The 14,531-nt window shown below is 43.2% G+C and overlaps 1 protein-coding gene across 1 annotated transcript in view; it reads right to left on the reverse strand.

The window, feature by feature from the left end:
- The window catches only part of LOC144824966 (roundabout homolog 2-like), a 1,188,518-nt gene extending 1,174,701 nt beyond the window's left edge, over positions 1-13,817 (reverse strand). The window contains exon 1 of the mRNA XM_078683904.1: positions 13,458-13,817. Coding sequence (XP_078540030.1) covers positions 13,458-13,620 — 163 coding nt within the window. The 5' untranslated portion in view covers positions 13,621-13,817. The remainder of the gene's footprint in view (positions 1-13,457) is intronic.
- Positions 13,818-14,531: the final 714 nt, after the last annotated feature.

The following is a 14,531-nucleotide window of genomic DNA, read 5'->3' on the forward strand; positions in this document are numbered from 1 at the left end:
TAAAGGACAGAGTGTATTTCTTAGTGGTAATAATTGTGAAAAATCACTAAATGGCATACTTCTGTGTCAGGGTATAAGTTTGCATGGGGCCTGTGAAGGGACTTCAAATAACCTTTCATGTCACCAGTTAGGCACACCTGCAACACAAATAGAACCATTCTTTAGAAGACTTTCGAACGGGAGTTACATTCTAATTGTAGATCACAGATGTTGTGGCTTGCTGCCAGGAAAACCTTATCTTGTAAGTGTGACTTCCAGGGCCATGTGCTGTGAAAGAGTATTGTTCCCGAATGATGCTCCAGACAGGGAGGGAAGGTTATGGCCCAGTTTAAAAATCTCTTCTATTCGAATTGATACTTTAAGCAGAATGAAGACTGTGCTCCTACAGACGCCAACCCAGTTGACGTCATCAAAAGAAACGTATGATCTCCAAGTTGCAAGGACAACGGCAGAGATTCATTCAATGTTATCAACAAATTGCCCCCTACACTTCGCAGAAATGCTGAACGAAATCTTAAATATTTCTGATACAAGTGGTATCGCAAGTGTATTTAAGACAGTTTTTTCAGGAGCTTTAACCCCATTCAAAGCGATCCTGGGTATTTTTCCAAATTTCGTCCATTCCATCTTTGGCGGACTTCCACTCCTGTTGGGACTCATAGCAGGCATTTTATTCTTGCTATTCTTGCTTCGTTATGGCAAGCCATGTCACAGACAAGACTCCAGCAACAATGGAAGAAACGATCCTAGCTATCCGCTACCGGGACCGCATAACTAAAGTCCTTGGCTTAGCCCGGCTACGAGATCTGAATATGACCTGGTTTCTTTCAATCAGACCCATCTGGCAGAATTGTGTTATGCCTGTATTAAGGTGCATGCTATGCGGCGAAGAATGCGTGTTGGACACCTGTCTTACACTACAATCGGACGTACCATTGGATGCAGATACTTTGTTGGGTCCAGTAAAGGCTCATGCATTGTGCTGTCCCCAGTGGCTACCAATCCTGATGACGGCATTCGTGGAGACTTCACCACTACGATTGAAGGGTAGTGAAGTACAAGATGAAAGCAGCATCGACCAGGTACGACCTTCTGTAAGCAGTTCTGATCGAACCATCATTGAAAGCAATCATGCGCATGACTGCATGGTAGCGACATTTTCCAACCTAGTCGAACTTTCACCAGAAGCTGTAGACTGTTTTTTCGAGAGTCTGTCTGAAATGATGTTTTCACCAGAACAGAGAGAATGATTTTTAAACAAACTTGCACACGGCATTCCCTGAACTCTGAATTTGGCCTTCAGTCTTTTGAAAACAAAGTGACTGTGAACTATTTTTTCTCTTCTCCCCTGAAAAGCGAAAACTTTTTTCCCAATTCCAAAATATTTACCTTTTTGGCACTTATCTTCTGCTTAAAGTAAAACTATTCTTAGAGAACTGAGCTTCTATTCTTAGGAATACTAGAGACATTACATTACCTCAACCTCTAGTTTATATGCAATTAATTATGTTTATATGTGATGAGATGGTCTCGCAATTTTTTTTCTGTATCAAGAGCCATTTCATGTGTAATTTCGCAAATCATTCATGCTGATATAAAATATGCATCTCCTTTTTGAATGATTATACTGCTTGAATGCATACAGTACCTATACTCATTTCGTGCATTTCGCATACGCCATTTTTCAAATACAAAAAAAAAAAAATGTTTTTGGGGTGGTTCGGTATACACATGCACTGTTAGTTATGTTTACTATTGCTTAGGTTAGTAAATATGTACATAAAATCGTGGAGTGGGTGTAGTGTGTTTATCTAGGTACCTATATTGATACTCCTATTTCTGACCCTTGTCCGGTTATTAATTCACTAATGTCCATACAACGGCACAGAAACCCGTTTTCAGATTAGGTCATAGCGCATGCTGTCACATTAAGCAAGCACTATCCCTCCAGCCCCCTAGAAAGCACACCGAGTTCTCAAAACAAATCAAACCTCCAGCAGACCTGGGAAATCCCCCGCAGCTATTGTTTTGATTTCGCTCGAGAACTCCTGAAAAGAATGTAAGAACGACCAGTCCTTATGACATTCTTACTGACGTCTTATGTCCATCCTTACGTCAAACTCGGCACCTTTCAGGTATAAATATACCAACGCTGCCCTAAGCAAAGACACGGTGGTGACGAGCTTGGAGCAGCGCTACTTGCCGGAGAGCCCAGCTGATGCAGAAAAGCCCACGGACGCTGCCCCTCCCTTTTGACGCGCTGAGAGAGACGCTGCCTTTTTCTCCTGCTGGGAAATCCAGCCTCCGACGTTTCCAGCCGCCCTCGCGGGTAACTGGGATATCGAGTCCTGAGACAGAGATACCAACCCTCCAGCCTTCTAAATCCCAAGTACTGAACTGACTAAACCCTTGCAGAGAATTCTTGAGTCAGATTCTTGGCAAAACAAACGTAACTTAAACTGCTACTTATTTACTCCCGCCCACGTTTTAGGCTTAGGTCAGGTACACCGGGGTAGGCGTAGTTAGAAGCACTAGTTGAGTACGATTAGTCAATGTATATATGTATGTATATCTTTTATCCATTTTAAGTATCATATGGCTAAGAAACCATATCAATGCTTTTACAGTATTATTTTATAATCCTGTTTTTACTGTATGCACTTTACTTAACTATAAGTATTGCAATAATAGCGATTCATTTCTCTTGTCTGTGAAAAGAGACTGATCAATAAATAACATCTTTTTATTGAAACACGCCCATCTCTTATTTCTCTACAAACTGGTGAAACTAAGAATGCACGTACTGACTGAGTAAAATAGTTGTCTTTTGTTTTCACACGACTCTAGAGATATACTCTTGATTAGGGGGGAGCAAAGTTGTCATGTTCTATGGTTGTCAGAAACTAAATCCCTTCTTGTCTATCCAGGGAGGTTAAACTCCTCCTTACCTATTCGAGAAAGTTTCTAGTGAACTCTGAGCTAGCTGGCACACATAACTTTAAGTCTAATATCGTCAGTAGAAGACCTAGTTAATCACAGTCCTACGTCTATACTATTGAAGATATTATTCCAATGCGCAGAGCCTATTGGGAAAATAGGAACTACACTACAGGAGCATGGGCATTCTCATGCAGCCACCCATGGATTTTGCACATTCTGAGATTTACTAAAGCTAGTAAACATAGGAATGCGTCAAAATGCTACGCCTTCCCCAGTGAAGCGTAGCAAAGATAAATATCTTTATTTCTTCTTGTTACTTCCTCCTTCTTATGTATGATGCATTACTCTTCATCACACATAGAAAGAGTACAATATCTCTGCAGATTATTTGTGTACAGGACGGTGTCCTTTCCTGCAGAAAAACAATCCTGCCTGTAACACAGGCACCCTTGTGCTTTGGTGCAAGGGTGTTTACATTTGCGCTAGACAGCACACAGTTCACCAGAGCAAGGAGAGAGCACTTGCTGCCCTGTGTTTCTTGAAAGATTTGTAAATATATCCCCCCAGTGTTTCCTCAGGAGGGAACATCATAACACTAGAACGGGTGCTGTGGGGACTCAAATAGTATTTTTTTTTTTGTAGTATAAGGCTTTAATCGATAAAAAAAAACATATCTTAAAAGCATCACATTTATAAAATACATTTCCAGTTTTATAAAAAAGGATTTGATAGTCCATTTACACACAATTTGAGGAATTTGATAGTCCATTTACACAAAAGTTAAAATCTGGGGCAACATAGAATCGCATATAGATTTACATTTTAAAATTTAAAATTAAACATTTTGTTTTAGCCTTTTCATTCTAATGGACCATGCCCATGATAAAAACTTTGAGAGACCACAAACATAAAGTGACCGTGTGTCAGACATCAAGATACGCAGTGCCTCAATATATTGTCTAGTGCCCATCAGCCGACAAATTGGTTTGAGCCAGCATTTCCTTGGCGACGCATAAGCTGGACAGGCAAAGAGGATATGGGCAACAGATTCAATTCTTGTTATGCAGATAGGGCAAAATGGTGTTGTTTGGGACGGTGTTTTCCAGCGAGCAGTTAGGACGCGTACTGGAAGAATACCAACCCTTAATCTAAAATACAAGGACCTATTGACAGGTTTCCAAACAATATCAAGATAAGGTTCCCGAAATGCCACATCCTTAAACCTAGGAAACTGTTCCGTGAGTCTACCAAGGTTTGGGTCAGAACCAGTTCTACTAGCGACCCATCTCCAGTAAAGGGTCTTTAGGGTTGCTTTCGGGGTAGAAGATCTGTTTGCCCAAGCTTCATTAAGGCCCAATTCGCTAAGTAAGAATTTAATATCTCTTAACCACTTTATTTTGTGCCATCCCGCCATCGACATTACCTCTGCTAACCCTTCTGCATACTTTTGCAGTTCCGGCACTCGCCACAGCCGGGCCCATAGCAGCAACGGCCGGACTTTTGCCAGATCGCTAATAGAGTGACATCCTAGATCAAGTAGCAAGGGTATCATTGGGGCAGACTCTGCGGGAATAACATAAGGTCCCTTAAGAACTTATTTTCGGACTTTACTAGAAGGTCTACATTAGAGGAACCCCACAGTTCTGCCCCATAAAGGGCAGAACTGACTCCCTTCGCCTTGTAAATATCGATGACAGGGGCAATGGGTCTAGTTGAGCAAGAGCGCTGTTCTTTGAGGAGCGCCCCCGTTACCCTCTTATGACTTAATAACATTTTGCACAGGTGTGGGGTCCACTGCATGGTATCCGAAATACGTATACCTAGATAGTCAAATACAGTGACCCTTTCCAAGGATACAAGATTTAATACTGGAGGTCGCCCAAGTTTTCTCGGGGGTTCAGCACCAGATACTTTGTCTTGTCCATATTTATAACGAGCCTTCGTTGTATACAGAAGGCCTGAAAATTGTCCAGGAGGCTCTGTAGGCCCACCGGGGTCTTAGATATTAAAAGAGTATCATCTGCGAATAAGAGGGTAGGAATACGTTCGCCCGCCAGGGATGGCGCATCAGATGGTTTATCCTGCAAGTGCTCAACCACACCATTCACATATAGTGAAAAAAGGGTGGGAGCAAGAACACATCCCTTGGGGACACCTCTCTCCACCGGTGTTGTGTCACGTGCCCCAAAGGCTGCTGGGGCCTGTAGTTGTCAGGCTGACCGGCGGAGCCAAGCCCGGCCGATCAGCTTCCAGGAAAAGCAGGCAAGCCCGGGAGGATAGGAGGGCAGAGATACGTGGGAGACAGAGCCAAGCCCGGCCTCGGGCGAAAAGCAGGTCAGTTCAATTCCCCAAAAGCCTCCGCCGTAAAATCCAATATGTTCAATAGTATTTGTATATCAGAGGCTTATTAAAAAAAAGTGCTACCATTCGCACTAAGGGAACTTACTACTTTTGATCAAACTACATGTTTTCGCAACAATAGTTGCGGAGTCCCAGATTGGGAATTAAAATTTCGTGAGAAAAGTGATTGTTAAGCTCTATCGAAAAGTTTTGTTTAGATTACATATGGAATTCATATGGATCTGCGAATAATAATACATTCTAACATCTTTTTAGATTATTATAAAAGTATTGACTGTAAACCAATACCAACAAAATTGCATGTATTTTAAACCTTAGTGGTTTCAGCAAGGTCATATTTCCGAAAGTCAATAGCACCGGATTATTTCAGAATAAAAAGCATGGTTCAGCTGTAAGTACTAAGTGTAGCAAAATGTTAAAAAGCAGAGATAAGAACATAGAAAAAAGCAAGGCCTTTTTAGATAGGCTCAGTAAACAGCGGCCTGTCTGTACAGTGAGTAATGTAAATCTGCATTTACCTTGAGTGGATGCTAGGGGGCGGTCACTGACTGTTTCTTTCATGAGACGGTAATCCGTTTCATTTTGAGTGCTGTGTTAAATAATTCAATTATGCATCTGGCAGAACAAAGATAAACTCTCCTCAGTAGTAGGAGGCAGGGGTCAGATTTGGAAAGGGCTTGCAAAGCACTTGCGTATTGCAAGGTGCTGCAAGGCAACGCAATCCTTTAACCACTTCGGCGCTGATGACGAGCTCAGCTCATCATCAGTTGAGCCGCTCGCACGCTGATGACAAGCTGAGCTCGTCATGTAACGCGCGTTTTTAAAAAACGCCGCGTACAGCGGGCAAAGCCGCCGCCACCTTGTGTGGCTCTGCATGGTTTTGTATATCCAAGGTAACACAAGGCACCGCTTTTTGCTGCCATGCATTAACTTGCGGCAGGGAGGTATTCCATGGTTGGAGTGTTTGCGTTCCCACTCATACAACAATGAATTTTGGCACATTACTAGATTTACAAAGAGTTATAAACCTGGGAATGGGTCAAAATGACATGCCTCCCAGACCCAGGCGTAATGAGGAGAAATATCTTCTCAACTTGGAGAGGTGTGGTGTAGCAGCCAGGGCCGCTGACTCCGGAGCATGTGGCTCGCGGTTCAATCCCTGGCGGCAGCCCAGCCAAGCACTATGTGACTGAAGAAAAGAAGAGCAGCTGACCCCAAGAACAAAGAGCCTGGGCTGGATTTTAGCACAAAACCCTGCCTGCAGCCCAAAGTCTCAACAATCGCAGAAACTTGTCTCGTTCTGCTACTGAGAGACCTCTACAAACCCCTGGGGCCCTCTAGCACTTCACTAAATTGCCTAAGATCTCCCTTGGAGTAGAGGAGCTACTCCCCTGCATCGAATGCACCCTCAACCGCAGAGTCTGAACTCTCGACTTGCAGCTCCCCTGCCCCACCAATGCCACAACTGCCCAGGAGAAGGCACAGCAGCTCTTAAGGATCAACTCTGCCTCCTCGCCAAGTTTGTAGGTACCAGGATCTTCCGGAGCCGAGTAGCACTAACCCCGGTTACAGGAAGCCCTGCAACCCAAGACAGGCTACAAGAGTTCAAGCTGGGCTCCAGCTGCCTGAGGACCAAGCACCCATCATGGGACATCAGCTGCCCTGAGACCCACTCGCTGAGTGGCCCAGCCATCCTGCAACAGCCCCTCTGAGGTGTTTGCCCCTGACCGTGAGGTGCACTTTTCCACACCAGAGCTTGGATTATCTGTTTGCTCTGCACCTAGCCCAACCGGCCTGGGAAACCTTTCTGCTCCCATCATCCCTAGGCCCTTACGACTTCTACACTCGTTTGAGTTCCCTTGGACTTATCTACAAGTCCCCCTGTGCAGCCTGTTTTGGCGTGGCCCCCCTTCTTCGTAGCGCCAGCTAATGCTCTCCCAGCACCTTGCTCCTGGACGAATCTGTGACGCTCCCGATAAACTATTGGTAGAACTATGGACCCTGGCTCCCTAACACTCAAATTCTAGCAAGTGAACCCCTATGTTTTTTCCATAGGATAACATTGTGCATAATTGCGTACATTTGTATATTGCTTGTACTTACCTTGCTTATTGCTAAAACGTATTACATGCTAACATGTAATTGAAGTTGTTGGTTCAGCATATAAATAGAAAAAACTTGCTATTATTTTTTTATAAAAGCTCTCAACTTCATTCTTGAGTGTGTGTTTAATTTATTGTCTCTGTGAGTACAACAAATGCTTAGCGCTACCCCCAGATTAGCCTACACTTCCACAAAATAGAGCATTAGTATTATCTACTTTGCCTATGTCAACTAATCAGGGTCTCTCTGACCTCTCTGCACATTATGCCCCATTGTGGTACACTATATAGAGAGGGGGTTTTCATAAATTAACTAAATCATCTACTTTATACGTACCTCTCCTTTAGTTAAAAACCCTTTTCAGAGATCGCTCCGAGACCTATATATCATTCTTGCATTAACAGTACAAGTTCTGTGAGGAATTAAATATTGTAATAATCTGTCCTGTTTGATATGTTCTGCAGGAAATTGAGGATTGCGTGTGCTGTGTTCTGTGAGAGGCAAGCTTGCTTTGCTACTGCAATGCTGTTCCTTGTTCGGTGTGAAAGCAAAGTTTGCACGGCTGCTGCTCGATTTGTACCTGTCCTGTGACAGAGAGAGTTCACTACTGCTGTCTAAACTGTTTCCATCGTATGCAGGAGGGAATCTGTTTCTGCCCAAGTTTCATGTAGAAAAGATGTTTCTACTGCTGTTGCCCCATCTTATGAAAAATCAAAAGCTATATTGAATGTACTTATAAAAAATGCCTTTTTAACCAGGGAATGTTTCTTTGATTTTAGATACCCTTAGTCCAGAGGAAGGAGCCTTACCCAGTAGGGGCAGTATGCGAGCTCTGATACATTTTGATTGAAAAATAAGGGTTGCTTGATCAACCCTCTGTTTTTTAATATTGTTGTAGGCAGACCCTACACAAATACTTGTAGCTTACCCACACACAATTTCAATATAGGACTAACAGTTTAACAAAGGTAGAAAATAAATATCATTTTGAGAGACATCACCTCACCCAAACTAGGTAACCCAAAACTAGGAGACTGAACAATCAGTAAACATTAGAACTTTAGAACTTTCAAGTGCTTCCCAGTACTAGATATGCAACCCACTACTGAAGCATAGCACACTAGAAAGGTGAAGGTTTGTCTTCCTATATAAGTACATAAATGTATGGTAATTCCATATGAGATTTGGCTATTTATTCCAAGAGTTTTGTATTTATTGTATGTTTATGTCTCTTTACAGAGAGAGTACAAGTCTTTTAACTCCTCTCGCTCCCTCTTCTGCTAACTGTGTTGTCCTGTCCTGTATGCCTGAGAGAATCATATGATGGTCATTATGTTGCTCCAACCTATCCATTACTACATCTTTGTGTTAGGGATGCTGTGCTGATGCTGTCCACTGGTAACCTTTATTGTGTTGTGAAGCTCAGTATAAAACTTTGCAGCACACAAAAAGCAAAATGATTTGCATTGCCAGTGCTTGTTTTAATACATGATGTGAAAGAGAGTGAACCCTCAAAAAACATTTGAATATTTACTTTTGTTTCTAAGTGTGAAACAAGCAGTTTATGGAATAGGAGTATACGACTTTGTAAAACGTTCAAATAAAGCTGACAAGTGGGGCCATGTCATGATTTACACCTTCAGCCAATCCTACCATTTTAGCCAACAGTACTTTTCATGCTAGTTTTGAGCCCATTATGAAATCTTGAAAACAAAACTAAAAGCCCTATTAATGCTCCTTCGAAAACCAGCATGATGAAAAAAGATGTTACAATGCGAGCAGCAGCTGTAAGTGTCTGAAGAGACACCAACAAAGATGAAACAATGTACTACCACCCCTCTTTCCAAGGCTGTCTAGAGGATAGTGTGGTTTATTTGGGGAGCCTGAAAAAACACTGTGATGCGTCCTTCCTTTGACAGGTGTAGCGTGAGGGCCACCAATAAGTATCTGGCAGTTATAAATAGCATACGCTCATTGGAAACCAAGGTTCAACACACGCCATTTTGCTTTACATTTCTGTCTGTGAGAAAGAATTGTGTTTTCGGGGATGGGCAGAAGGCCCTCCTCCACCCAATGGACCTTCGGGCAGATGGTAGGGTCCAAGGGCATGGTGCAGTCGTGATTAGTTGGGTGTTGCTTGGGCAGGGTTAGTGAGGAGTTTAGGGACAGGCTTAATGTCTGCCGGGTGCCATTTTAAATTAACAGGCACTTGGGCTGGTAGGGTGAGTTTAGGAGGTTTATTACCCACCTTCACTGTTTTTAATTTAAAAAGGCAGGTACATTAGGTGTAATGTTTCCTGTTTATTGCTGTCACTCTTTATGAGCAGGTGCATTGGAAGGTTTAGATATGTTTTGAAGTTATTGCAACAAAACGCTGGTCAGGTTCAAACCCAGTTCAGATTTCAGGGGAGGAAAAGAGGGGGGGTTGCAGCAATGGAACAAGATGACAATAGTTGGGTTAGGCATGAGGCTGTGATGCAGAGTTGAATGACGAGAGTTGTGTTTGGATTTCGGTTAGTTTTGTTTGAAAAGGGTTGTTTATGGTATGGGAGAGGCAGGACTTTTGGATAGTTACAAAATGATTGTGAGGACAGATTGTTTTAGTATGCAAGGCCTTTAGAGCCAAGGTTTTGGATCTTTGTGCACCTGTTTCATTAAAGCGGCCTTTTGCACGCTATAAAATAGTCAGTTGTCATTGAACGTATTGTCCCGCCCGACTAGCTTACAAATAGTCCATTCTGCAAAATCATGGAGAACTCCAAGTCGAAATAGCCAAAGGGGTGCTACAGAAGCACTGAAAAGCCATAGCACAAAAATAGAGATCTTCAAGTTTGACTACTGAAGTGGGACCAAACAAACATCACAATGAAGCGCTGCACATACCTTGCAGAAATCATGAAGAGACCATGCACAGACCCTACTATGCACACTAGGATCTCTGATTTTAAATACTGAAGATGGGCACTGCCCTATCTCGGCAGAGACACTGAACAAATCCCTGCAAAAAAAAAGACGCTTTAACCCCTTCGATGCTTATGACGAGCTCAGCTCGTCATGAGCTACGGCGCTCGTACGCTGATGACGAGCTGAGCTCGTCATGTAACGCGGCTTTTTTAAAAACGCCGCGCATGCGGTTAAAGCTCAATTAAAAGATTAAGTGGGACCCTGTACTAACCATGCAGCAACAATTTGCAACCTATGCAAAGACTGCGCGCATGCCCCTGGAGCACTGGCTTCAGATAAGGAAGATATATCCTGTACTGACCCTCCAGAGAGCCTGCATGATCATACAGCGAAACGTTGCAGGACCACAGATATATCCAATTTGAAATGCCAAGCACAGACAATTTGAGCCTCTGCCCAAACCATCAAAAGCTCTACATATGCTGACACCAGTCTTCAAGGATTGAATAGTTTGTACCACGATCATGCATACACCCGCCCTTAAAGGATTAAACCTGGAGGCAGACCTTTCATTAAAAATCTATACCAGGCACGTCAGTGCTCGGGATCCAAAAACGTTAGCTAAATACTGGACAAACCTGGAAAGACCTTGCACAGACCTTCCTTCTAACCCAAGCAGACACTGAGTTCCAAGTATGAAGGCAGACCAGACCATGCACACACCTATGTGGGACCACAGAGAGCCTCGGAGTGAAATACTAGAGAGACCCTGAAGAGATCCAGCACAGTACCCTCTACTTCCGCCCAGCCCCACCCCTCCCTCACGCAACCGTTAATAGTTTGGGATTCAAAGTCTAAACTCTAAAGAGATAAGGTTCACATGAAGTGCTTAATTTGAGCAAGTGGTTTCCGGTTCGTTTTTGGGAACCGGCACTCATTTTTCCTCATTTTACATTTCCAGAAAGTAAGAGAAGGAGAAACACACAAAATTTGAGGAAAAGAAAGACAACAAAGTTTAGCAAAGGAAAAAAAGTGAAAAAAAGTGAAAGCAAGAAACTGCAACAGTGAGATAAAGAGGTGGAAGGTGTCTGGTAGTGAAAGTGGATTAAAGAGGCATGATGTAGATTTCAGACTATCAGCTAGATTCCTCAAAGTCCCGTTTTGCGAGTCTGTAATAGTGATTCATAAGGAATCGCTATTAAGGACTTGCAAAACGGGATTCATGTAGGAATTGCAAAAAATATTGCGATTCCTACATCTTCCTCAAATAAGGATGCGACTTCAAGGGTGCAGGGGTGTCCAAAGGACACCCTGTAGCACCCCTGAAATGAAAATGTACACGTGTTGCACACACACATGTCCAAAGGACAGGTGTGTGTGTAACATGCAACTTAGAAAAATGCACTGAAGAGCATTTTTCTAAGTTTTCGCTATTTACCACGAAGTTACAATTTGTGGTAAATAGCGGCCAGTAATAGCGAATTCGCAAAAAAAAATTGGTTAATGAATTGCATTTAAGGAATCTCAAATAGAGATTCCTTAAATGCAATTCCTCGCAATTATGCGATTTCGCTATTAGCGATTTTTGCATTTGGAATGATGAATCCCAAATGCAAAAATTGCGCTCGCAAAGGGCCAGATTCTGAGAATCTGTCCCTTTGCGAGCCGATTTTTCTTTCATGAATCTACCTCTATGCAACCTCGGTATGTGGCGCGTCGGTGCCGGTCCACGGGCTTCCACAGAGCTTTAAACTCCAACGCTTATTTTTCTACAAATTAAGCACTCGCATATCCGTAGCAGGTTCTATGCCCGCAGCTTAATGCATGCCTGCACAGCACCTTTTTGGGGCCATATACTAGAGGACTAGCAGCCTGATTCATCACGCCGAATTGCGCTCGCAAAGGGCCAGATTCTGAGAATCTGGCCCATTGCGAGCGCAATTTTTGCATTTGGGATTCATCATCCCAAATGCAAAAATCGGTAATTGCTAATTCGCTAAATTGCGAGGAATTACATTTAAGGAATCTCTATTTGAGATTCCTTAAATGCAATTCATCAACCATTTTTAAATTGCTAATTCGCAATTTCGGGCCGCTATTTACCGAGAGGTCAGACCTCTCGGTAAATAGCAAAAACTTAGAAAAATGCTTTTAAAAGCATTTTTCAAAGTTGCATGTTGCACACACACATGTCCTTTGGACATGTTTGTGCGCAACACCAGTTACAATTTGCATTTAAGGGGTGCTACATGGTGTCCTTTGGACACCCCTGGCACCCTTTAAATCGCTATCTTATTTGCGAGTAGCAAATTGCTAATCGCAAATAAGGAATACTCCCCATTCATTCCTATGGGCCTTTTGGCCCATAGGAATGAATGGGGAGTTATTCTTTATTTGCGAGTAGCAATTTGCTACTCGCAAATAAGGAATGTGTAGGAATCGCTATTTATTTAGCAATTCCTACATGAATACCGTTTTGCGAGTCCTTAATAGCGATTCGCTATAAATCGCTATTAGGGGCTCGCAAAACGGCCCGTTGATGAATGAGGCTGAAAGAGCTCCCGGGTCAAATTCTGGAGACCAACTGCTCACAAACCCCCCATGCAGGCTGGGATTGCAAAAACACTGGGGAAGGAAAGAGCGTTTCATCTTGAATGACTGCGGGAAGGCGTAGGGTAGACTGAACACCGGGGAGAGTTCCGAGTCAGACAGAGAGCACTAGAGACGGAGACTCTGCAGAGCGTTAGGATGAAGTGTAGTTACAGTCGTGTATACTCCTCTCATTCTACACTCCATTGTTCGAAATCCAGCAATTTCAGAAGAGAAAAGGTGCAAACAGAAGTTACGTTATGATTATATTACTTTAATAAGAGCTTGTTACGCTAGAAATACCACGTGCACAATGTCAGAAGTGTAGCAAGGAAAAAGACCCTGAACAGAGTTATTGAAATGTAGCGTTGTAAACATACATAATCCGTAAACGGGTAAACGTGCATCTATCATCATTCACCCTTCAGTCTGTCTGCCCGGTAGTCAGTCACTCCTCCGCCTGTTGTAATAGAGATACATTTTTCCTATCGTTCAAATTTCGACCCCGGTCCCCTCCCATCTCGTTAGTTATGCCTGAGGCTTTTATTTCAAACTCTTACCGTTGAAGTTTGTCATATTGCCGAAGTCAATTACGCTGTCTTCGAAAGCGGAGAAAGTGGAATTCTGATTGTAGAGGAGATGGGTAGAATTTGAGTTTTCCGCGTTCAATGAGTCCGCGAACAGATTAATCTGCAGCAGACTCTTCAGCAGGTATCGCAGCATGGCGGCACCGACTCGGCAGCGCCCGTCCTCCTGAGCTGGCGGACCCGCTGGTATCGGGCCCCGTTAGGGATCTTCTCAGTCCGTAACGGACGTTACCCTGCTGGCTGCCTCTGCCGGTCTGACGTGATCAGATGGTCGTCTCTCCCCTCTCCCCTCTCCCTCTCTCTTTGCCTCCCTTTCTGTGGGTGTCTGAATAGAGAGTCTCGTGGGAGTGCGTTGGGGAAGAAACCAGGTGCTACCGCCAATAAATGTTTAATCATTGCATTAATAACAGTCTCCAGGGAGGCAAGGGGAGGAGGATGGGGGCGCGCACTGACAGGGCTTCTCTCGCCACAGCAGTGCCCATTCTGCTTAATGAGGGGTTAGAGAGTGGGGGCGTAACTCGGGGAGGAGTGACACCAATACAACTTTCATCAATTTCAGTTTCTTTGTGTTTTTTACTTGCACGGACAGACCTTAAACCTGCTCATCCATCGGCTTCATATTATTAGTAAGCATAGCCACTTCTGGACTCTTCTCACTCACCTCTGCCTTCTGTTATATACCATATTCAGGGATACCCCAGGACTCTGCTGTACCCAACATCTCCAAATTCTTACATTAAAAATGCTCCCATACACTACTCACCCCCATGTTTTATATTTTACACTTCATTTAGAGAACTCATGGAACCTATGTGCCCACCCCTATTTATATTCTACATGTTTAGATCGTATTCACAGTGCACTGCTACATATCGAATATTCATGGGCATTTCTCCCCCACGTGCTTTATATTTTGTGCAGTTCCAGGCAACTCTAAACCATGCTAAACATCACTTATTAATCATATTTTATTTTATATTTAGTAATTTTGTTAAACTATAATATCCTAACATTAAGTACCTAATGTCTTAAAAGCAAATATCTTTT

Source organism: Lissotriton helveticus, chromosome 3_1, assembly GCF_964261635.1.
Source record: "Lissotriton helveticus chromosome 3_1, aLisHel1.1, whole genome shotgun sequence".
NCBI lineage: Eukaryota > Metazoa > Chordata > Amphibia > Caudata > Salamandridae > Lissotriton > Lissotriton helveticus.